The sequence below is a fragment of the Heteronotia binoei genome, chromosome 2, assembly GCF_032191835.1.
Source record: "Heteronotia binoei isolate CCM8104 ecotype False Entrance Well chromosome 2, APGP_CSIRO_Hbin_v1, whole genome shotgun sequence".
NCBI classification, from domain to species: Eukaryota; Metazoa; Chordata; class Lepidosauria; order Squamata; family Gekkonidae; genus Heteronotia; species Heteronotia binoei.
The window spans coordinates 97,314,045-97,339,718 of NC_083224.1; the positions used below are offsets into that span (position 1 = coordinate 97,314,045).

At 42.4% G+C, this 25,674-nt stretch overlaps 1 protein-coding gene across 6 annotated transcripts in view; it reads left to right on the top strand.

Annotated features, from left to right (window-relative positions):
- RNF220 (ring finger protein 220) overlaps positions 1-25,674 on the top strand; it is a 537,115-nt gene that overhangs the window by 434,401 nt on the left and 77,040 nt on the right. For 4 of the 6 annotated variants that reach the window (XM_060231695.1, XM_060231697.1, XM_060231700.1 and 1 more), the window contains 2 exons: positions 12,074-12,195; positions 14,252-14,378. In XM_060231695.1, the coding sequence (XP_060087678.1) occupies positions 12,074-12,195; positions 14,252-14,378 (249 nt within the window). The remainder of the gene's footprint in view (positions 1-12,073; positions 12,196-14,251; positions 14,379-25,674) is intronic. The other 2 variants (XM_060231698.1, XM_060231699.1) reach the window with 1 other exon arrangement.

A 25,674-nucleotide genomic window follows, 5' to 3' on the forward strand; every position in this document is an offset into this window, starting at 1 on the left:
GAGGCAAAAATGGGTGGCAGGGAGAGCGAAAGAGGCAAAAACAGGTGGCAGGGAGAGTGAGAGAGGCAAAAACAGGTGGCAGGGAGAGCGAGAGAGGTGAAAACAGGTGGCAGGGAGAGCGAGAGAGGTGAAAACAGGTGGCAGGGAAAGTGAAAGAGGCGAAAACGGATGGCGGGGGAGCAGGGGGAGCGAAAACGGGTGGTGTGGATAGCAGGAGAGGCAAAAACGGGTGATGGTGTGCAAGCCCAGATAGAGGGCTCTGAGTGCCGCCTGTGGCACACATGCCATAGGTTCGCCACCAGGCTAACGGGATCTGAACTTTCTGAGACATGGGGGGGGGGAAATCTTGGGGTTGTAGTAAATACTCAGTTCGGTGAAAGTTTCAACTGAGTGCGCTGCATCAGTGAAAAAGGCAAACTCTGTGTTACGGATTATTAGGAAAGGGATTGAGAATAAAATGGCCAATATGTCCCTATATAGATCTGTGGTGTGGCTTCATTTGCAATATTGTGTACAGTTTTGGTCACTACATCTCCAAAAGGACATTGCAGAACTGGAAAAAGCACAGAGGAGGGCAACCAAGATGATTATGAAGTTGAAGCATCTTCCCTATGACGGAAGACTGAAAAGTATGGGACTTTTCAATTTATAAAAGAAACAACTATGAGGGGACCTGATAGAGATTTCTAAAATTATGCATGTGGTGGAGAAAGTTGACCAACAAATTTTTTTCCTCTCCCTCTCCCAAAATATTAGAATTCAGGGGCATCCATTGAAACTGATGGGCAGTAGGTTCAGGACAGACAAAAAGAAACACCACTTTACACAGGGAGTGATTAAAATGTGGAATTCACTACCAGAGAATGTAGTGATGGCCACAAGAATAAACAGCTTTAAAAGTGGATTAGATAGATTAATGGAGGATAAATCTGTCTATGATTACTAGCTATTGTGACTGAGGGGACCCTCTATATTCAGAATTGCTAAGCCTCTGAATCTTAGAGCCAGGAGGCAGCATATTGACTTCTATACCCTGTTGTTGGCCATCCCAAGGAACTGGTTGGCCTCTGCGTGAGACAGGATGCTGGACTAGATGGACCACTGGCCTGATTCAACAGGGTTCTTCTTATGTATTTTGGAGGCTTTTTCTAATCTCTTGAATTATAAGAAGGATATGACAGCCTTCTGAAGAAAGGGAATCTTTCTCTAGGACAGTTTTGTGCAGTGGTTGTCTATTCAATACTGTGATACTGTAAGCTAGCTATCTTTGACTCAGGCAGAGTTCTCCCTGTGTAGTTTCTAGAAGCTTCTACTAAATGACACTGTAAGGCTGTTATATATTTTATTGGGAGTAAGGCCCATTGTAAAGAAAAATGCAATGGGCTCTAGAAGGAGGAACTGGGTGAGTGCCCCCCTTACTGTCTTCCCACCCACTGAAGGCATTTACTCCCCCCACACCTCAATGGGAGCTGATCTGTGCCATTTGGAGAGCAGTTGTAATTCTGAGTGATCTCCAGCCCTCACCTAGAGATTGGCAACAGTGGTCCCCTAGGAGGAAATGGCATTGTACCTGTCTGAGGTCCCATCCCTCCTCAAGCCCCACCGTCTCCAGGCCCCACCCCTTAAATTTCCAGGAGTTTCCTAACCCGGAGTTGGCAACCCTATCTCCTTCCCTCTTTTGTCCCCTCTATAGCTTTCCATTGCCTTCCCCCTCCCTGCAGCCACTACATAGGAAAAGCACTGTTTTTCTCGACATTGCAAGGGGGGGGGGACCAAAGCAGCTTACATCATTCTCCTCTCCCCCCCCCTTTGATCTGAACAACAATCCTTTGAAGCAGGTTAGGCTGGAAGTCTGTGACTGGTCTGAAATCACCCAGTCAGTTTCCACAGCAAGAACCTGGGTCTGGCAGACCTCGCTCTGAAGCCCTAACTTGTATGTCCTCCTCAGATTCCACCACAGAATCTCCAGGGATTTCCCACCAACCTGGAAAGGTATCACTAAAGGCCTCTGGGTGAGTGCCCCCCCTTGCTGTCTTCCCACCCACCCAGATGAAAGCATTCACTCCCTCCCCCCACCCCACCTCAAGGGGAACTGTTCTCTGCCATCTGGACTCCAGGCAACAGATCTCTCTCCCCATCTTGGAGAAAATAACTGATTTGTCACCACGACAGGAGAATTATTACTAAAAGATTGTGGGCATTTTGTTAGGTACAGCAGTACTGTGACATGATGTACTCTACCTTCCGGACTTACTCTCTGTATATATATGGAAAAGATTCAGAGGCTCCAAAGTTGAATGGTCAGCTGTTCGCATATAAAAGATTTTGTTGAAGGGGATTCAGAACAAAAAGTGTGATGCAATTATTAAAATTACACAGACTATAGACAATTTATTCAGTGCATTATTCTATGTCTTATAATTCAGCAAACAGAATTCAACAAGATGATTCACCTGCTGCTGCTGTCAGCAGGATCTGCAGAAATGTTCAGAAGCAATTGATTGAGATGCTTCTATATATTTAAAACATCCACAGCTGGAAGACATGGGGACAGCATAGTCTCTTATTCGGGGTTCTAGGCCAGCCTGTTATAGCATGTGATTTTATGATGTTAACTGTTTCATGACTAAAGACTTGGTCAGTCTTTGTCTGATTTTCTGACTGACTACTTTTTTTACAGTGATATCCACCTTCTCCCCCCCCTCTTTCCTTCAGCTGTACTGCTGCTGTAATAAATGAAACTAAATATCTTTGTGGTAGCTCACTGCCAAAATAAAAACAAAACTTTATTTTAAAACGTGTTGATAATGTACACTCCTTTAGGCTGATTTATATTTAGGCTGACACTGTTTCAGGGGGTTTGATGTCTTTAGTTCATAAATTTTTCTCAGAAATTCAGGCACCACAGCTTTTGAACAACAAACAGAATAGATCTTTATTCACACAAACACAGGTGGAATTGGGGTATTTGCACAGGACAGTCTTTTGTTTTAGTTCAAGATGCTTCACTTTAGTTTACTCTAGGCAGATGTTATACTGGTACAGCTTATGCAGTTATTTTGTTCGTGACTCTGAGAATACACAGAGTTTTCCCGTTTCTTCTGCTAATATCTCCTGTGGTTCCCAAGACTGTCTTAGTCTGGACTTCCATGTTAATCTCTGCTTACCAGATTCCTAGTCTTTTCTCAACCAGGTAGCAACTGTTTCCCCTCAAACTGGCTGCTGCTTCACAGATTTGCTCTCTCGGTCTGAACGCTCTGCCCGACCCTCTCAACCGTCACACGGTTTCTTCTTTCTTCTCTTCTCTTCTCTTCTCTTCTCTTCTCTTCTCTTCTCTTCTCTTCTCTTCTCTTCTCTTCTCTTCTCTTCTCTTCTCTTCTCTTCTCTTCTCTTCTCTTCTCTTCTCTTCTCCTGAATTCTAAGCAGTCTGATATTACAGCTCTCAGTAATATGTCCTAGCAGATCTTGATTCCTTGCTGCTTAGCTAAAAGCCTTGCAGTCCATCACAGGTGTCCACTTGCATTCTTGTGCACTATGGCATTAATGTAAACTGCTAAAACTTTCTCTATGCCAAGCCCCTTATATAAAAGGAAGTTGGGGACCATGAGACTCACAGCAGGGCAAATTCCATCTCCCCACACACACTCTCTCTTCAAGCCCAGCATGGAGCCCTGAGTTGCAGGTTGCTGGAGAGCTGAGGGAGGATGTGCTGCCTTGCCCAAAGCAGCTCTGAGCAAGCCAACAGAGACTTCCCTTCATGCTGTGGCTTGCTTGGAGCATTTCCAGGCAAGCCAGCATAGTCTCCTCCAGCAGCTCTCTGTGGCTCACTGGAGAACTGGGGAGGGGGGGAAGCTGTACTGGCTCTCCCGGAATTCCTCCAAGTGAGCTGGCAGAGACTCCTACCTTGCTCTCTGCAGCTAACCCAGTGCTGGTCAAGCACAGAGAGCAACAAGAAGGCAACTATTCCCTCCCACCAGCACAATCTTCTCTCACAGGCTGCCTCACCTCTGCCACCTGGCCCAGCACAGCTCCTGGGTTGTTTTGCTGCTGAGCAGAACACCACCAGAGGTAGTGTTGCTGGATTTTGGAGCCCAGGACTATTCCTGGGATCCTTGTTCCCTTGAGTTCTTTGATTGGTTGGGGGGAGACTGGCAAGGGGATGAATTTAGTAAAGAGAGATACAATGGTACTAAAACAAAACTCTGAGGTTTGTGTGACTTCATTAATTATGAAACTCTTTAGTCAGAAAATGTAACATTTTAATATTCAGCATATCATCTCATATTGAACATATAATTTCATAAAAGCCCAGTACTTCACTTAGTGCACATGTATCAACCTAAGAGGTCAGAAAGCATAACATTTCAATATTCAGCATATCATCTCATATTCAACATATCATAATTTCATTAAAGATACTTGATTTAGTGCATGTGTATCATCTTAAGAGGTTCAGAAATACAGAACATTCTGGACTGGTCACCAAGGTCTCACAAGGAGCTGTTGACAGCCAGTCTAAAGGAGACAAACGTTTATCAATTTATACTCTCCAGACTGATAGGCTCAATCAAAATGACTCTTGTCTGCACAACGCTTTCTTAGCAGAAGCAAATCTCCAGTACAGGTTTCCCATAGATAAGAAAGGATGTTATGTGAACTTACACCATAGATAGGAAAGGGTATTATGTGATAAACAGAGTAATAGTTATCATATCAAGGACCATTCTGAGAATCTAGGAGCCTTCTACTGATAAACTTAATTGTTTTGATTTTATATTTGACCACATAGGGAGTACAGCACTGTGACCCCTGTGTTAGCAAGTGTTATTGGTAAGTCATGTACTACAGACCTTCATCCGTCAAGACCACATTGAGGTAACCCATGGGTGCCAGGGAAGAAAAGTATAACATCAGAAAAATATAAACTATTATTTTATACATTGGAAAGCCAAGTCAGCCCTAGCTTAAAAGACTTTCACATGCTGGATCTATTGTTGGAAGCCGCCCTGAGCCACCCGTGGGAAGGGCGGGATATAAATTCTAAATAAAATAAAAAAATTAACAAACTGCAAAGCTCTTTTAGCATTTATTCAGACTAATGGTATTTATACAGAAACTCAGGCCCATATTAATAAATTCCACTACAGTTAGGTGAACACTTTTTTAATTTGGGGGGGGATTTAAACCCTCAGTGTAGTTTTTAAAACACTTCAGATTTTTCAGCACATCTGGGAAGTCCCCCAAGTGTGCAAAAAGAGCTCCATGTGGCTCTGATCAGTAGATTTAGTTAAACTCAGATTATGGCCATGGGTGGCTGTTCAAATATAAGATGTGTCATTGGAATGTGTGGATTACATACCCCATCATGAGGAATAATTCAAGTCTCATGGACCCTCCTGAGTATTTTTCTGAATTTATACAACTAAATATTTCAGTCTGGTTTCGCTTCAGACACAACCCAAAATACAGCATTATTCAGAATTACTAGAAGACCTCTTTTCAGCATTGATTCTTACAGCATGGTTTCTTATCCTTATCAGCATACAGGTAAGACTAGGAACTCCAGAACAGACAAATAGCTAGAACTGTATCTGGGGAACTAGAAAGCATATACATGGGTTCTTTTCTACAGAGCACAGTACCTGGCATAGATAGGGTACAGATCACAAGAAAGAACAGTTGTTAGCGTGTGTGTGTGTATATATATCTGTATATTCAAACATGAATAAAGATGGGCACAAACAATTATTAACCAATATTCATCATGCATTGGCCCCAGTTTGTGGTTCACGAACCTCTATTTGTGCCATCCCACCCTCACAAAACTCCCACGTGACTTTGGGATGTTTTTGTGGTTCATGTTGGTAGACACACTAGCACTGGCTGCAGGGCTTGAAGAAGACATTTAAAGAGACAACAGTCTCTTTAAATGCCTTCTCCAGTCTGCTCCACAACATCTGCTCAATTCGATTAGTGAATTCAGAAGGCATTTAAATAAATGCCAGAACTCAGTTCACTTGCAAGCTGTGGTGCAGCTTGCAAAAGGCATTTAACAAGATCCCTTTAAATGGTTTTTGCTAGCCATGCTGCATCATGAACCTTGAACCAGTTTGTTAAATAGAAAGGTTCGTGGAGGTTTGTGGTTTGTGAGACTCCGCAAACCCTAAACCATTTTCTCAGTTTTGCCCATCCCTTGACAGGATATAGATTGAAGGGAGGGTTCACATAAATTTCAAAGCTTACTGTTACTAAGAAAAGCCCCCAGGCTTGCTGTTAGAAAAGAGTTAAAGAGGTCAGCTGCAAGCTTAAAGTGCAAGATGCAGGCAGGCAGAGCATTCCTTCCAAGTTAAGAAAAGAAATCCAGATCCAGCAGTTTTCATGAGAAGCCTGCCTGTTTTCTAGCAGGACCTTCTGTCTTCCATATTAGACAGCAATAGGGAAACAAACACAAGTGTGGCTACCTTTACCACAGCAGCCCCTTAGCAGTTTGTCTCCTAAGAAAGCAATTCTGATACCTTGGATCACCAAAATAGAGACTCACACTTGTGTGCTAGGAGTAGGAAGGAAGTTTTCTTTTGGATTTTCTAGTAAGTCTTTAGCAGCAGTTCAGCAGAGATGTCTTTCCACAGTAGTCTGGGGCCAGGTTTACTGTAGTGTAGGCAAAACAATGACTGCTATGGAAGAGGAAAGTTGATAAGAGAAATTGCTTGACATTAAGGACACCTTGGTTCAGTGTTCATTGGCATAATTATTTCTGCAGTATTAATAAAAACAAACTCATTGTATCCCTACAAGCATAGCCAACTCCTAGAGGGGCTTGGATAAACATATGGAGCAGAGGTCCATCAGTGGCTATTAGCCGCAGTGTATTGTTGAAACTCTCTGTTTGGGGCAGTGATACTCTGTATTCTTGTTGCTGGGGGGGGGGGCAACAGTGGGAGGGCTTCTAGTATCCTGACCCCACTGATGGACCTCCTGATGGCAGCTGGATTTTTTGGCCACTGTGTGACACGCAGTGTTGGTCTAGATGGGCCATTGGCCTGATCCAACATGGCTTCTCTTATGTTCTTGTGTTCTCTTATGTTGTTAAAATAACAAGGCTATATTTAGAAGAGTAGAATAAGAGATTGTATCAGCAGTCAGGAAAACTTACATGAAAGTCTCTTTTCCTACTGCTTTTATTCAAAGGTTTGTTGGGGGGTGAGTTGAAATCTTCATGACTTAAAGGGAAGGAAAAATCAACCCAGGCTTCCTCTTAGCTCTTGCAACAGGATAGGAGAGAAGGATTAGCGAGCTAATTAGAAATGATTGCATCTATCAGCACTAATTAACAATACTGTGGTTTCACTTGTGTGTTCTTTTGAGCTGTTCCCCTTCGGGACAGCTCAGCCGTTGCCCCCCTTCCTCCAGGGCTGCTCCATCCCTCCTTGGCTGATTGGAAGTGATAGCTGAACTCCATGGCAGCAATTGGAAATTCTGCTCAGTGTGGCTTCAGAATTTCTCCATTTTCAGTCTCTGAACCCACCTTTGCCTGTGTGAAGCTGCTGTGAAAAGTATTAGAAACTTTTTATCCTTTCCTCTTTCATCCCTCTGTTGTTTAACTATAAAGAGGGCTTTACAGTTGGCTGGGGGAACATCTGATGCAAGACACTTTTATTGTCTGAAACCCACAGAAAACTTGTTGGCCAGAAATAAAATCAGATCACTTATTGCATGCAAAGTGTTATTGTAGCATGCAAGTATTAACAGCAGAAAAATCTGTCAACATGTAACAGGCTCAGTAATGTTGCAGATCACTGTAATGATGAAACCAGTTTTGCAAAGCTTACTTGCATTTCAGTCTCTTCATTAAGTAGACTCTGAAGTGCTATAGAAATTGTAAACTATGAACCATCAATTTTTACATAGTAGTTTACCATTTCAGCTATCCTAACCTCAGACTTTTGAAGCAGAATATTATGCCATAGAATTTGTATTAAACAATTTTAATAAGCAATGGTCCAGAATGTCAACGAAGTGTACAAATGTGTAGCATGTGCTCCTCTAGGACATTGAAAAATATTATTAAAATCAAATGATTCACAGCCAGCCTCACTCTAAAAGGTTGTAGAAATAAAGACATGAGTCAGTGAGATATGGGGAAAGTCTTTCTGACTTCCAAAGTGGCATTAATTTTGTTCCCTACGTGTCATAATTTGGATTGGGCTGCTGATCAGAAGGGCAAGAACCCCTCCACCCTTCCCTTCATATGTCCACTGAACATGGCAATTAGTGTGTGTGTAAACTGCCATCAACTTATGGCAACCCCATAGGGTTTAAAGGCAAGAGACATTCAGAGATGATTTGCCATTGACTGCCTCTGCTTAGTGACCCTGGACTTCCCTGGTGGTCTCCCATCCAAATACTAACTCTAGAACAAAGCAGTAGACAAGTGTACCTTTAAGAGCAACTAAGTTTTATTCAGAATATAAGCTTTCCTATGCTCTTAAGCAAACTTCATCAGACAAAATGGGAATGGCAAGCAGCAGTTTTTAATATAAGTGGGCAGTGAGTTGGTACATAGAATCATGGGAATGTTTTAAGCAGAGTAAAAGAATCACAAATAGGGATCTGTGTTTGCTAGTGTTAGAACAAAGCAGGGCTGAAACAACACTGGAGGGTGATAAAAAGCAGACTGCTGTTGTAGGTGTGAAGTGCCATAAATCTAGGAAACATTCTGGCTTTGTTCGTTTAAATGGAGGGCATGGTTTCTCAAGAGGTTATAACTTCTATTATAGTTTGCCATTAGAAAAAAAGGAAGACATTAAAATACAGTGGAGGATGGGCTGGTATATGCAATAAGACAAACAGTCAATATCTCCCATTTGAGTATGTCAATACAAAAAAACAAACAACCCCCCCCAAATATTCTGATACACTGTTTTAAAAGAGAAATAATATAAGTTAACCATTAGAAAAACAGGGTGCGTTAAAGTATAGTGGAAGATGGGTTAGTATATGTAATGAGACAAACAGCTCACATCCCTCATTTGAGCATGTCAACGCAAAAAAAACATTATTCTGATACACTGTTCTAAAAGAAAAATACATTGGAACACAGTGGATGCACAGCTGTACTCAGTGAGAGTTGGTTTAGCATATGTAATGAGATAAAAAACCAATCCCTGTTCAGTCCTGGGGAGGTGTTTGTTCTAAGTTTCATGATAATTTGTAATTCAGCAATTTCTCTCTCATTCTGTTCTTGAAATTCCTTTGCAGTAAAATAGCTCATCAGATGCTAACCCTGCTTAGCTTCCAAAATGAAATTGGACTAGCCTGGACTATTTAATACCAACTTGCAAATAACCACTCCCCAGGGTTGCCTCCAAATGACCAAGTGAGTTTGTAGAAGAGGGAAAGCAACAGCCCAGTAGATGGCCTTTCTAACAGAGAGCCCTGTTTAAGACAGAATTACAGTCTGAAGGCAACTTGTTTTCCTTATTTCCTAGAAGAGATAAACGAGTAGGCACATACAGAACAGAATCCCTGAATTTAAAGCTGTATGATACACTATCTGTTTCTCCTCTCCTTGTGGGAAATGGGTGGGTTGGGGAAATGATCCCATATGGTACCACCCTAATAGATCTCTGTCTGAGATAAGGTACTGTCCAAAACACAGTGTACAAGGTGGCTGGTTTTCTTTTTCTGTTCTCTTTCTTCAAGAGAAATAGAGTGATAAACAATGGAAGTTCCTCTTATTCTGATGTAAACACAGCATAACAGTATGGTGTGGGTTTTCCCCATTTATTTAGAATGTGCATTAGCTGTGAAGGAAGGGACACGCTCTAGCCCCCTTGTGTCTTGAGAGGGGAAGAGTACTAGAGTAAGTCAGAGGAAAAGAATGTTGGGGCAGGCTCAGGTAAGTGGATCAGAGAGTGTGACTAGTTGTCCCTTGCTTATTTGCAAGGTTTATTGTTGTATATAGTCTAGGGACCCCATGGCACAGAGTGGTAAAGCTGTAGTACTGCAGTCTGAGCTCTCTGCTCACAACTTGAGTTTTATCCCGGCGGAAGCTGGGTTCAGGTAGCCAGCTTGAGGTTGACTCAGCTTTCCATCCTTCCGAGGTCGGTCAAATGAGTACCCAGCTTGTTGGGGGGAAAGTGTAGATGACTGGGGAAGGCAATGGCAAACCACCCCATAAAAAAGTCTGCTGTGAAAACATCATGATGCACATCATCCCAGAGTCGGAGACAGCTGGTGCTTGCACAGGGGACCACTTTTACCTTCCACAGATCCTTCAGAACATGCTTATATGCTTGCCTCAAAGAAAAGGCTGAAATAGTAATGGACAACTTTATTGTGTTAAGGCCTTGACTCTTCCAGAGAGCCTCCATGGACTCCTGCAAACAGCTTTCAGCTGCTTATTGTCACCTGCCTGTCACACATACACACCATTCTATTTTCTAAAACTAGTTCTTGATCCTTTTTTCTTACTTGGTTTGCAGCATTTTGTTGGACAGTTGTCATGTGTTATACTTTTTGCAATTCACACTGAAGCTTGCAATGTCAATAATTGTTACTGTGCTGAGCAACTTCTGTCTTGTCATCTCTTATTACCATGCAGGATTTCCTTGGGCTCTTTTTTGGGCTTCCATCAGAATTTTGACCTTCTTTATTAATTAAGCTGCTCATTTCCCCCTGCCTGTGATTGAGATATCTGATAATATGTGCCTAAAGCCTTCTTAAGGATAGACATTGCTTTAATGCACAAATTCCAGATGTTTTGCCCATATTTAATGATAACTCAAATAAATCAGCAGTTGGAGAAAGGAAAAAGTCTATCCATTATACAAAGCTATGTTCTCCTTTTTTTCTTAGTTCTATGACAATCAGACCAATATCTATATACTTTTCACTTTTGGCTTCAAATTTGATGGTAGGAGTTTTGAGAAATATTGGAATTTAGCATAGTAAAATGAAGAAACTGTTGTTGCCAGTTACTGCTGTTTTGAATTGTGATTATTTTGTATTTGCACAGAATTTGCACAAAATTGTAACAGGTAGTTCTGCTTCTATTTCGTGCCCCCACCCCAAGCGTATTGTTGTTTTCTGTATGTTTGTGTTTGGATAAATGATATGCTATTTATCTATAATATTTTAAAAACTGGCAACTGAGTTTAAGTATGCATGTTAGTGAAGTGGGCTCTTCTGAACACTGGAAGCATGATATAGTCCTAAATATTGATCAGAAACTGCCCTCAGATTCTGAAGAAGTGATCAGTGACTCACTAATTCTCATACCCTGTCACAAATTTTGTTAGTCTTTATGGTGCTGCTGGACTTTGCTCTTTTCTGCTGCCTTCGTTTAGGTATTTTTCCCTCTTTGTTCAGAAACTTGCTTATCCTGTAAGCAGAATTATGTAGAAGCATCAGGAATCATTTTGAGAGAGGCTGAATTTTGCGGTATCATCACAGCTAAGCAGATTTCCTGTGCTTTCCCTTTATACCAATGGAAGTCTTCTCTTAGGGTGTCTTTTAGGTTGCTTTGTTAGTCTGTAGTAGCAAAATCTTTTGCTAGAGTATTCTAAAATACTAATGGAATGGTATTAAGAATTATAAAGGCAAAACACAATTTGTCCTGAGGTGAATGCAGGAGAATGTATCCTATTTGGGCATCCTTTCAGTGAAGGTGTGGCATTTACAAGTAGTAATGAAAGTAACTATAAAATTATGATTCTTAGGGAAGAAGAGATATTCCAGAAGGGTAACAAAGCTAACATGCTCTCTTTATAGCAAAGTTCTTGGTTTGTTTTTTTCCTTTATTTCAGCAGATTGGCAAAATGGGTCTAGTTCATAGGGGACAGATGAGTTAAACTCATAAAAGGTTCTGAGATGCCCTTGGTAAAATATATACGGAGTATAGGTTCTTAGTCTTATGAATTGTAGCATTTCTTCCTTGCAAGAAGCAGCTAGGATATTACAGAGGCTTAAGAGCTAAGGGAGTGAGCATTAGCCCTAGAGATCTGCTCATAATATATACATATAAATATAATTTATTGGGTTTTTCTTCTTTACTTCTGCTTTTCCTGTGCAGCTCGGATTGGGAAAATGAAACGACGGAAGCAAGATGAAGGGCAGGTATGTCCCCTCTGCAGCCGGCCTCTCTCAGGATCCGAGGAGGAGAGGAGTAGGCATGTCGAACAATGCCTTGAAAAGGTAGAAGCACTAAGGGTTCCCTGCTGCCACTCTCGTTCCTTTCTTCTTACTCTCTGCTGTGCTGGTGATCTGGATAGAACCAAGCTTGCAGAGTGAAGACCACAGGTTTGAAAGTTGTTTTGTAGATCTGTACCAGATCTTTGTCTTGGAAATAGTTTGAATGATTTAGCCCAGTGGCCCCCAACCTTTTTGGCACCAGGGACCGATGTTGTGGAAGACAATTTTTCCACAGATGGGTGAGGGTGCTGCGGGTTTTGCTGCCCCCATCCCATACCTGCCTTCCCCCATAGGGGTCTTTAAATGAGGAATAGATGAAGGTCTCTGCCTCAATCTGCGGCCCGGTTGCCAACAGGTCGCAGACCTGTACCGGTCCATGGACTGGGGGTTGGGGACCCCTGATTTAGCCTATCTGGCAGGTTTTTTCAGTCTTATTGTCTTTTTGGCCTTTCAAATAAGGAAGGACAGCAGGCTCAGCAACTATTTTAAGCTTGGGGTGGGGCTTTAATGGCTTGTCGGACCCTAAGTTTATCTTTTCTTGAGCAGCTATGATTTGCTAGTAACAGCAGAGCTGTAGTGGCAAAGGTATAGATTGGATTACAAACAGTTAGGAAGGTGCAGGCCAAATGCTTCTCATGTCGTAATAAAACTTCTTGATACTCAGGTGTTACCTATGATCACAGTCTCTAATCTCACGTTTTTAGAGAAAGTAATTGAACAAGTTCTAGTACAGAACAGTCATCTTGTGAGACAGTTGCTCTCTGTTTCTATTTGTATTTTTATGGTAAAAATACTTGTTAGGGCATTGAATGATTTACTATTGAAGAGTAGTTTGACATTCTGATCATGGTGGACTGTATAGCAATCTCTAATGCAATTGTCTAAGGGCTGTTAGTTTGACAGTTGAGGAACATTGTTAGTGTGGCTGGGACTTCAGTTGGTGAGTTGAATCGTATCTTCAGAACTAGAATCAAACTGTAGTGGGTGGTTAAACAGCATCCTCAAGTGGCTTGAAATACATTATTTTTGCTTTGTAGGCTATACTTCCATGCAAGCTAATCTGAAGAATCATTTCAAATAGCCATCCTAAAGCCTGATGTGGAATGGTATAGTTCCATTCCAACATATCTGTAGCTCAGTTTTCCTGTCTTCTGCCTTGAGTCAAGATGTTACAGGACAGTTATTGTTATATGGTATCCCAGTGTGGAACATCTACTCATGTGAGAGAGATCTCCTAAAAATCCTAACTTCTGATCTGTGGTTTAAAAATTGGTTGCCTTGATCATTTTTCATAGCAATGACATGGGAGTCTTTGTTGATCATAATGCCCATAGTGCCATAAAATGAGGACAGCAATGCCTAGAAGTCCTCAGTGGTGAGAGTTACTTTCTGTGACATCACCTAGGATCTGGATTTTTGGTTTGGGGACAGGTCTCCCAGCTCCCATACCATGGAGCTCTGTCAGGCTGCATTGGGAAACAGCCCTGGTTTGTACTGAGCTTAGTCAATGTAAATAAGATTGAAAGCTTAGTACTGTTAACAACTCTGCTGTTAGGAGGAGGAGATAACCAGGAGCTTCCATTACCTTTTGAGGTAAAACACTGACCGATTTCACACTCATCCTACGCTGCTCTGACACTCCTCTTTTCAGCACGGCGTCCTTCTGATTTCCCACTATCTTCCCCGGGGCTTCAGCAATTTTTTTGTGCGGCAAAGAGAAACCGCTGAAAACTAGTTTCTCTTTGCCGCACAAAAACGCCGATCTTTGCTGAAGCCCCGGGGCAGATAGTGGGAAATCGGAAGGACACTGCACAGAAAAAAGACACGTCAGAGCGGCCTAGGATGAGTGGGAAATTGGTCACAGTTAATTCCAGTGAAGCAAACTGATTACATTGTTAGGAACCCCTGTATTATGTGCCAGCCTGTCTATGCCTACTTCTGCCATTGGTCAGCCTTATCCATGTATCTGTCACAGAAAAGAAAATTATTCCACTAGTATAGTTCTTTACCCAAGACACTAAGATGATGCTCAGTCCTTTTATTCTTTTTACCAAACCAGAGGGAAGGTTCATGCATGATCGAGGATGACGCTGTAGACATTGAGAATGAGAATCGCTTTGAAGAGTATGAATGGTGTGGACAGAAGAGGATACGTGCCACCACCCTACTGGAAGGAGGATTCCGAGGTAAGAAGGGCATTGTAGGGGGCTGCTGAGATGTGCCAGCACCTAATCAATGCATACATGCTCTTTTTATCAGGAAGTGGGTTAGAGAACGATCTAGAAAGTCAATCTTGGATGGATATTTTGTTCTCCCGGACCTGTATCTTCAGAAGGACTTGTATGAAGGTTTTCTTGCAAGTCAAATGCTGGAATTCAGAGAATCCTAGAAGCAGCTTGACATAGATGTCTGACTCTTAAGGAAATGTGGGTATAAATAGATCCAAAGAGTTAGTCTTTGATGTAGTAATAGCTAGTGGCATGCTTCCCAATCCAGAATTATATTATTAGTTTCTTGATAATATATTTTCACCTAAAAGTATTGGGGGGGGGGGACTCTTGTAAGGTAGAGTAAGTATGGTTTATTTACAAAGTTCCTTCTCTAATCTTAATTGCTGAAGATTCTTTCAGACTTCCTGAACTAGAACAGCCATCATTAGCAATATTCTATATTTCACTAATAGTGCCATCCTAAGCAGAGTTAACCTTTCTAAGTCCATTGAAATTAGTAGGCACAGAAGGATGTAGCTCTGCTTAGGATTGCACTACAGACTTTGTAAAACTGTCTTGACAAGCCAGTTGCTTACTTGTCAGTGAAGGCGCATGCTTGCTGTTCAGTCAGGTCCAAATTATTTTTATGTCTGTGAAAACAAAATTGTAGAGATGTTAGTAGAATGGTTTTAATTAACATCAGGTAACATAACCCAAAGTTGGAGAGAGCAGAAGCAACCACCGTCAGAGCAGTTTCAGTCATGCTATGCATAGTTTAAAGGGGGGTGGGGTGGGGAATGAAGCAGAGAATGAAACTGTAAAAAGCCCTAGTCTGAAGTGACGAAAGCTGGTTTATCAGCCGCTGGTGATGTATGGAAGCTGACAGCTAAGTCACTTTAGCACCTGCATAAAATATTAAAGGGCCGGTTATGCATTTATCACTCCATCTTTTTTAAGGCTGATAAATGAGAATTCAGCAACCTGCCATATACCTCCAGCACTGCACCCTCAGGGCTCCCAGACAAACACATCTTATTTTTCCTACTTCTATTCCTTCCCTTGTGACAGGAAAATCGGCTACAAAGGAGAGAATGAGTTATGGCAAAATGTGACCTTTGTGAGTTTTATTGGTGAATGTAATTTTAGCTGTGCACCTGGCTCTTTCTTACACTCAGCCTTTTGCTCTGAGTCAGAATTAACTAAACTGTCTGGCATGAACCTTGTGGTTCTTTGGAGATGGTGCCTTACCCTTTCTTGAATAAAGAAGCTAGTACTTTGCCCCATCTGGCAAGAGTTCATATCTTTGTATGTAGGATGCACGTATTACTGGATTGTTCTTCATTTTAATTTAAGGTATTATGAGAGAAGAGCTAGCTAGAATAGGGCCTCATGTTTAAAAACTTGGTGAGTTATTCCAGTTTACAAATGATGCTTCTGTTTTTCTCAGTGGGGTAATTTGGGATAAAAAACGGATGGAGAGAAGCTGAAGAGTTAAGCAGCTGCATTATGGGTATTCAGTGGTTAATCTATAAGGAAGAAGTATATCCTCTTGGTTACCAGTAAATGCAAAACCTTATATGCTGGAATTCAGACTTTCTCGCAAGGGAGTTTGTGAGGCATGTTTGATTTTACTTAGTTGTAGACAGCAGAAATTTCTGTCAATACTAGTGTTGACTTTAGTGTATTCAGAGGCCAAGCTATATATTTTTGTCCATGGCATGCAGTTCCTCTGCTCTGGATCCATTTTGTAAATCTTCATCTAGAATCTCTGTTGTGAATGTCATCTTCTGGGTTCCCTGCATCTTCCTCTTTTAATTTATAATTCCTATCCTGATTGACTGCTGGGGAAGATATTAGCCTTTCAGAACCTCCTTATGCCTGTGGAATTCTAGAGTCCTCACTGTTGTTTTCTTGCAGGCTGAGTTTGAGAGGAACAGTAGCATCCTAATGTTCCAGGAACTTTTGAGTAGTCTGCACTTTTAATGTATAATGCTACACCAAGTTCTAGTTACAGTGCACACTGACACGTTGCATATCCCACAAGTCGGATGTGCATGTCCAAGTAGCAGAGATAAAAAGTCATATTTTCTGCAGACTGGGAATGTACCTTGGAGTTAGCATGGTAAATTCAAGAAGCTCATTTATGATCTGTCTGTTTTATTGTTGATATGGAAATAAAGACACTTGCCTTTCTGAATTAAGACTGCAATTTTTCATGTAGTTTTATACCCTTGTCTGAAGCCTTTGGTGTCCCAATCATTTATCATGTTTTTTGTGTTTATTGTAAAGAAGCAGCAATTACCTAATTTTTTTTAAACTGCAATGTTTTCTTGCAAGTCAGCCCCCTTCACAAATTTTTCATTAGCCTATTTGCTACCTTGTTTTTCTAAGCTTAAGGTAATAGGGTTTAAGAGACAGGTTAAAAAACTGGGGCCTGTAGATGCAATAAGAACATAAGAACATAAGAGAAGCCATGTTGGATCAGGCCAATGGCCCATCCAGTCCAACATTCTGTGTCACACAGTGGCCAAAAAAACCCAGGTGCCATCTAGAGGCCCACCAGTGGGGCTAGAAGCCTTCCCACTTTCCCCCTCCCAAGCACTAATATTAAACCAGACACTCCATGTTTGATGCCAAAAAAGGATATCCCCTTCCCCTATCTTATGTAAAGTAGGATAGTAACCTTCAATGTTACTGTAAGGTACTAATTTCTTCTTAGTGGGAGAGTTCATGAAAGACTTGATGGTGATATAATTGATGGTGAAATTTAAGCAGTTTTCACTTGGAGTGCAGTGAGGAAGGTTCTGTTGGAACAAAAATGGGCCCTTAGCATCATCCCTGTAATGATTTCATTTTAAGTTTTTATCAGGGTTTCCCAGAGTTATGATACTTTCTTAAGGAATTAAAATTGAAGGCTTGTTTCACTCTTAAACACATCAAGGTTTGGAGCGTGTTCGAGTCATCTGAGAGAACCTGTGTGTTGTGTTGCAGCACGAGTCAGTGTTCTGGGCACACAAATCAGTGTTCTGGGCAAGGCAAAGCACTAAACTCCTTCAACAAGCAGCCACCTGAGAGAGCAGGTAATTCTGCTGTCTTTACCAGAAGTGATCAAATGTCCCCATGCAAAGGCGGAGCACAATTATTTATTCATTAATGTACTTACAACAGCTCTATGAGGTAAATTAGGCTAAATGTATGTGGCTTGCCCAAGAAGCTTCCATTGCCGAGCAGGGATTTGAATCTGGGTTTCCCAGATTCTCATCCAGTGTGAAAAATGACTGGAAAGAGGCAAGGTCAGAGCAGCAAATTGGACTGAGATACACTCCAAATGGCTTCTTTCAGACTATAGATACCTGTTATTAGTTTATTTTCTTTACTTCATATGGCATGGACTCTGGAAATTACTGGTTTAAGAAACAACATTCAGTACATGGAGTTGTACATGTTTTCCCTTCATAATAGTGTTCATCGGTTCAGTGAAGATTTGCTGCCTCAGAATGTAAGTGCTAGGCATGTATTTACATAGTAGTAACATAATACAAGTGGGGACTCACAGGGGGCATCTCATTTTCCCCTCTCCCACTTTTCCTGTTTCCCTTCCCTGTAAGCCCACATAGCCTCCTCCCTTTCCTACTTCCTTCTCTTCTTCCCACCCATCAACCAGCCTACCTTTATCCGCCCCTCCCTTCAACTTTCCCTCCTCTCACCCCTGGCAGCTTCTGCCTGGGAAAACTGACCCATTTGCACTATGAGGAACTGCAATGATTTTCAGGGACTCATCTTCCCCTGTATCTCCTTCCTCACATCATTTCCTCTTTCTCTCCTCCTGTCAACCCCATATGCTCACCTTTTCCTGTTTCCTTCTCCCCTTTCCACCCACCCCAACAAACCCACCTTTTTTCTGCATCTTTCAATTTCGTCTACTATGTATTTACATTATTTATACCATACTTTTTCCACAATGGTGACCCAAGGCAGCTTACATAATTCCCTCATACATCATTGCAACAGGTCTGTATGGTAAGTTAGGCTAAGACTGTGTAACTGGCCCAAGGTCACCCAGTGAACTTCCCTAGCAGAGTAGTGATTCAACCTGGGTTTCCCATATCTTAGTCTGAAACTAACTACTACCCTGCACTGGCTTTCATGGGGTGCTACTGATCAACAGTGGCATGCAGCAGGGCCCCTGGGTGAGTCATACAAGTAATGTGGTAACAAGTTGTCTAGAGTTTGCTGCTTGGCTTGGCCCTGATGAGTTCTCCCTCAAAGGCCAGGACAGCCCTGGAAAGGGTCCTGCTCCCTCTCTCCACTTTTTTTACTGACAGAAACCAAGACCTGAAGGCTGACAGTACTTTTGTGATTGTCTAGCAACAGCCATGGAAGACATTTGTTTCTTAAAGCTACATGGGGAGTGTTACCAGCCCCCATGTATTTATTTTAGATTCTGGATTTTTCTGCAAACGGGACATTTTTCAGGTTTGTAGAAAGATCTGTCTTCTCTGTTCATGGCCCCAGTCTCTGGATTTAATAATCTACAGACACAGCCGTGTTAAGAATTAGATATATTAGTGATGATGTCTCTATTTTTAAGGAGATTCAAGACTTAATGCTGCTAAGAGCAAAGTAAGAATAATATTTTGTTGGCATTCTCACTTTTATAAGCTGGCAAAAAACTAGGGTGAGAATGAGATGAGAGGCACTTAAATAACTAGTGTTAACAGGGTCAAAGGGAGACGCCTGGAATCTTAACTAAAATCCATCTGAATCCTGTGAGCATCTAACTTGGAATGTGTCTGATCTTGGTTGGAAAAGAACTCTGGCCAAAATCCTAAAGAGAGTTTGAAAAATTACCCTTTCTTTAATACCATGTATGTGCTGGGCAGAGTAACACAAATGAATGATTTATTATGGTAAAGACCGACTCAGAAGTAAATAAAATAGCAGCAATGATACATTAAAAAGTTACATATATTGTATTAAAATGAGCAAATATAATCCATTAGATTAATAAAGAACTACAGTAGGCTTCAGCCAACTGCACATTATCTGGCCACCATGTCCACAAATTAAGGCCCATGATCCAAATGAATTCCTCAGGTCAACCTGGATTTTTTTGAACAATTGGAGTTATAAAATTACATCTGAGATCACAGTAAAATGGATAAAACAATAGGACATTCCCAAGCAGGCTAATATGTGCTAACATCTGTAAGAGTTCTTTAGACATAACACAAGGCAAAAATATTTCTTATTAGTGTAATTTAATAAATATTGGGGAAAACAGTTTTGTGAAAAGCATATAAAATGTTCCAGCTATAACTGGCCTGGCCATAATCCAGCCTGCCTTACAGTGACAGTGTGCCAGGCTAACCTTAGTCTCAGTTTGCTTATTGCAACTTGTTGCTTTCATCCTGATTCAAAACACAGGCTGATGTAGCAGGGCTTCAGTATCCAGGTCTTTCTTCCTGTCTCTCTTAGTTCTCTTCCAGATCTACTGAACTGCGTGCTAAGAACTTTCTCCAGATGTTTCTCATAGTTGGGTCCCTGAATCAGGGTAGACAAATACACAGCAAACAAAATCACAAAGACCAAGGGTCAGTTTCAGTTGATGATGTTTATTGATGTATAATTGCTATATTGATACATCACATTCCAGTTTTCTAATTCATTTGTTTCTTGAGACATGTACATATAGAAACTGGTTCCTATAACAAATAAAGATATAATATATTTATGTTAAAATAGAGCTCTTTTTCTATTCAGGGTCATAAAATCTCCATTTATACGTCTGGCCCCGAATAATCTATTTTTGGTCAAGGAAACTTTGTGAAATTAACTGTTGCTGTAGTTACATCAGTAAGAACACTGAGTAAGATCACTTAATTTGAAAACAAAGCAGAAGTCAAGTGGCACCTTTAAGACCAACCAATTTTTATTTAGGACCTAAGCTTTCGTGTGCTCTTAAGCACACTTCATCATTTGAAAACCACTTGAAAACAAAGTTCATGGGGAAGTTAATGGGCAAAACAGTGCTTCATTTTACATAGGAAGGAATCTGTCCATGCCTAGTCAAAATTTGAAAATACTAAATACAATTCATGGCTTACTGTGTTATCTTAATAATTCTTGACCTCAAAAAATTTCTTCTTGTTTCTTATTTTATGTAGAGTAGGAGCAGGGCTAGGGGTCTAATATTAAGATATTGTGTGGATTGTAATATGTTTGTATTGTATTCAGAATTCATTTTAAGCCGTTTTTAAGAGACACGGAATGCCTTGAATCTCACCTTGAATTTCAGCACTGATTTTTACTGATTCCCTCTTCCCACAGCAGATCAAAATGTCCCCACTTGTGCTGATCCTGGGGGACAGGATCCCTACAGATAGATGGAGAGGCATCATATCTCCCATGAATGGTTGGGATTTGTGAACAAACATGCCTGTAGAACAGGGGAATTGAACTCATTTGTTACGAGGGTCGTATCTGACATAAATGAGACCTTGTCGGGCCGGGCCATGTGTGTACCTTTTTAAGATTAGGTAGCACAATATAAACTTTATAAAAGACACAAATATAATTAAAGATTTTTTTATTTTTTTTTTAAACCTTAAAATAAAACTTGCTTAAAACATTAGCACTCATTAGTCTTAAAGGTTCAGGGAACTGGGCAAAGGAAGCTCTGGCTCTTTCTTAGACCCATGCCAGTCCGGCTTCCGCCCGAGCCATGGGACGGAAACAGTCCTGGTCGCCCTCATGGATGACCTCCGACGACAACTGGATCGAGGCGGCTCGGCGGTACTGCTGTTGCTAGACCTATCGGCTGCGTTAGATATGGTCGACCATCGGCTGCTGACCCGCCGCCTCGCCGACGCAGGAATTCGGGGGCTAGCCTTACAGTGGTCGGTCGGGGACAAAGGGTGGCAATTGGGGGGGAGCTGTCTCAGAGGCACCCACTTCATTGTGGAGTGCCTCAGGGAGCAGTTCTCTCCCCGATGTTGTTTAACATCTTTATGCGCCCCCTTGCCCAGATTGCACGGAGGTATGGGCTGGGCTGTCATCAATACGCAGATGACACCCAGCTCTATCTACTGATGGACGGCCGGGCTGGTGATGTCCCTATAAATTTGGACCGGGCATTACAAGCCGTGGCTGACTGGCTCAGGCTGAGCGGGCTGAAGTTGAATCCGGCGAAGACTGAGGTCCTTTGCGTGGGCCGCGGCGGACCGGGAGGGGAGATTACCCTACCGGCCTTTGACGGTGCACCACTGGTACCAATGCGCAAAGTCAAGAGCCTGGGAGTGCTACTGGAATCCTCTCTATCAATGGAGGCCCAGATAGCCGCCACTGCTAGATCCGCCTTCTTCCATCTCAAGAGGGCGAGGCAGCTGGCTCCCTTCTTGGAGCGCACCGACCTAGCAACTGTGATCCACGCAACGGTTACTTCGAGATTAGACTACTGCAATGCCCTCTACATGGGGCTGCCCTTATACCGAACACGGAGGCTTCAGGTAGTCCAGAACGCGGCGGCCAGGCTGCTGGAGGGACTACCACGGTGGGAACCTGCGCGGCCTGGGCTGCGGGATCTGCATTGGCTGCCGGTTGTGTACCGTGTCCGCTATAAAGTGCTGGTTATTACCTTTAAAGCCCTATATGGCCGAGGACCTGCCTACCTAAAGGACCGCCTCTCCCCATATGTGCCCCAGAGAGCACTGAGATCCAGCTCTCAGAACTTACTAACAATCCCTGGGCCAAGAGAAGCTAGGTTGAAGGCTACTAGGGAGCAGGCCTTCTCAGTGATAGCCCCTCGTTGGTGGAACGACCTTCCAGAGATGGTGCGAGCCCTGCGGGACCTGAACCAATTCCGCAGGGCTTGCAAAACATTTCTTTTCCAGCTGGCTTTCGAGATAGAACCTGATTAATCCGATGTGTGGACATCTAGCCATCTTGTGGATATTATGATTACAGTATTTTAGCACCTATTTTATGTATTTTATCTATTTTAAATAATTTACTATGTAATTGATATATTTAAAATTGTTTATATTGTTTTAGATGAATCATGGGATCCCCATGTCTGTTAGCCGCCCTGAGCCCGCCTTGGCGGGGGAGGGCGGGATATAAAAATAAAGTTTATTATTATTTATTATTATTATTTCCTTCCTTCCCCAGAGGATCAGGAGGGGGAGGAGCCTCAACCAGTAGAAGGAAGAGAGGCTTGGCTCAGTAACTGTGCTGTGTGATTGAAAAAGCCTGGCAAAACAAGCTCTGCCTCCCTCCCCTTCCTCCCCAAGGGAGGAGCCTCAGCCAGTGGAGAAAATAGAGGTTTTGCTCTGTAGTTCTTAAGTGATTGAGCAAGCTTTGCAAAGCAAGCTGTTATGCAGAAGGAAGCAAGAGAGAGGGAGAAGGAAGTGGATGACAGCCAGTTGCTCGGGGACCTGATATAAGCCCTCGGGGCGGGGGCTGATTTGGCCCCCGGACTGCATGTTTGACACCCCTGTGTAGAAATTCTGGACGGGATCCAAACCAATATAATGGAAGTTCTAACTGGAAAAAAAAGATTTAAGTATCTGTGTTTAAGTCTTTCCAGTTTGAATATCAAAGCATAGAAATGCATGCTTTCTTGAACTACTACTCTCCCTGTTGCTCACATTCCTGGGCACAGCAGCCTGGAATATTCAGCACATAACAGCAGCAGGCAGTATCTGTGTCGAGTTCAAACTTACTTTACATTGGGGCTGGGTTTGCATGCTGAGCATTATTTCTGCTAAACCTTGTGGAGGGTTGTTTCATACAGGCTATGTCTAGTGCTCCAAGCTACACTCTGTTCCTGCAGCAGCAAGTGGAGGCCTAGAGGGATTTTTCTCACTCATTCTTTTCCTCCTTTAAATTCTCTTCATTTGTAGCAGTTCCTCAGTTGTTCTTCAGAACAGCTGCTCATTTACTCTAGCTGTTTACATTGTAAAGTTATCTTTTAAAAGATTTGCAGAGTGGAGTTCAAAAGTGCTTTTTCCACCTTTGAAAGCTTAGCGGGGGGGGGGGGTTGAGGGGGGGAGCATGTCTGTTACTTGAAAGAGTGAGCGGGTGGGAAAGAGAAGGAGCAGGTGAAGAAAAAAGTGCTTTATCTGAAAAGAATCATATTGGCTTTGTGCTGATAGAGGCTGCTGTCATCTCTTAAACGGCTTAGCGCAGTCAAAAGGCGAGCAGACTTAAAACAGTGTCTTACATGAGGATCGATGGGGGGAACACGGCACCGGTAACTGCAAGGAAGAAAGGGTGAATGCAAGGCAGATAACAGTAATGATTGCAAGGAGGAGGGCTAGAGGCAGGCTTACTCTTTGTAGTAACCTCTCTTCAAAGGGGCCTGAGCTGGCTGGTTCCCTGTATGTTGCTGCTTCAGTGTATCTAGGGAGAGAGCCTCATCCCTGTTCCCCCTTGGTTGGAGCAAATGGGATAAGCAGATTAGGGTATGATAGGTTATCTCTTTCCTATGTTGTATCACTTCTAGGAGACTTTGGGTCAGTTGGCTTCTTGTGTCATTCCTTTAGCCAAAGGAGATGAGGGGTGTATGGGGGGGGGGTCTGAATGACAGAGGGAGGGAGCCATTGGGGAAAGAGGAAGTGGGGGATGGGGTGGAGGAATGGTATGTCAGTTTATCGATTGCACCTCAACCAGGAGAGCTGCAGGCACAGCTCTGTGGGCACGAGCGGCAGCACTCCTAATGTGATTGAAAGGCAGTTAAAATGGCGGTGACCTTTTCAGGGGGAATTAGATTGCCTGCCAAGAGTGGTTAGAGGGAGTGATAACGCCAGCTTGAGGAAGCTGTCCAAGCAACTTCAAAGGGAGAGAGACAGGGACAGGAAAAGCAAGCGAGTAGCAAGTTCTATTTAAACTCTGAGCTGTGCTGTTTGATGGAGCTGAGATTGCTGTCCTCTCCAGATATGAAAGAACTGAAGAATGTAGCCAAGTTGCCTCTCCTCGCATCTTTTGCATTGCACCTTCCATCAGGTACAGCAACAGCTGGCCAGCTCTATTCTCATGGCTCTCAGATGTCAACTGTCTTGAAAATACCATGCATAAGCAAAGCCTTAAAAGCTATTAAAGATGGTAAGTTGGGCTTTCTTATGAGTGATTAATAGAAGCACCCTGAAATGGGTTCTGTGGGAAATTCTGATTTGGGGAGGGCTCTCATTTTTAACCACTCAAATAAAAGCTGGACTTGGGTCATCTGGAGGTGTTAGCATCCTTGGAAATGAGAAACCCCATCTCTTCTGACTGTCCTGGCTTATCTGCAGAAAGACTACCAACTATCAAGAATAGCTCTACATAGAACTTGCATGGTTAGAAGGCCCTGACTATTGCGTGTGGAGGGGGCAACATACACAATGTGTCCTTTAGGCGTCTGGTTGGTCACTATTAGAAACAGTATTATTTATTTATTTATTTTAATTTCTACCCCAGCCTTCCTGGGTGTTCTGTTTTTTAACTTTGGATCCTTTATCACTAGTAAATGTCACAGCAGGTTCCTGCAGAACAAAACCCCAACCAGCAGAGGTGGCACCAGTGGCTGCAGTGTTTGGTATACATAGTTGGGTGAGGCATATACCTAGAAGCATTCTAAACACTTACTGAGGTTTGTGGTCCAAAAACTGTATTGTCCAGTAGGGACAACAGAAATGCCACCAATTGGTGATCTTGGTGATAGCTCCATAATATGGAGAACCTTGACAAACCTACCTGTGTTGTGTCAAAATTCAAATGCATAGGCTGCTCCTTTCTCTGTACTACCCTGTTTCCTCAGTAGTATTAAGCTTCTAGCAAAATGTGGGTGCCATAATTGTCTGTTTGCTGGATGAGTTGAATTGTACAAGCGGGTGACCTCTCACCTTTTGCCCTTTGAAACTGCTAGCTGTATTTCTTTTTTTTCATCTTTTGTGAACCAAAAGGAGGACTCTTTTCATTCAGATAGCCTGCAAAGCTAACAGGCCTGCACCTAATTTCCATCATTCAGTCTGTCGACTTAAAGTTGCATTTAAAGTCATGTCTAAGAGAGCTGGCAGTGGCATTAGTGCAAAAGACAATGAAATTTCCCAGGGGACTGGCTAGGAAATATAAGGTGTCTGTAGAGTGTTCAGAGCCTTTGGATGAATAAATCTGTAACTAATATTTGTTAGCTTCGTATCTGAGTGAACTTGACAGAAGAAAGTGAAGTTAGAGAGCTGTCAGCAAAGCAACTTAGGAAAGCTTCATATCTATAAGATCCTTCACATCTCTC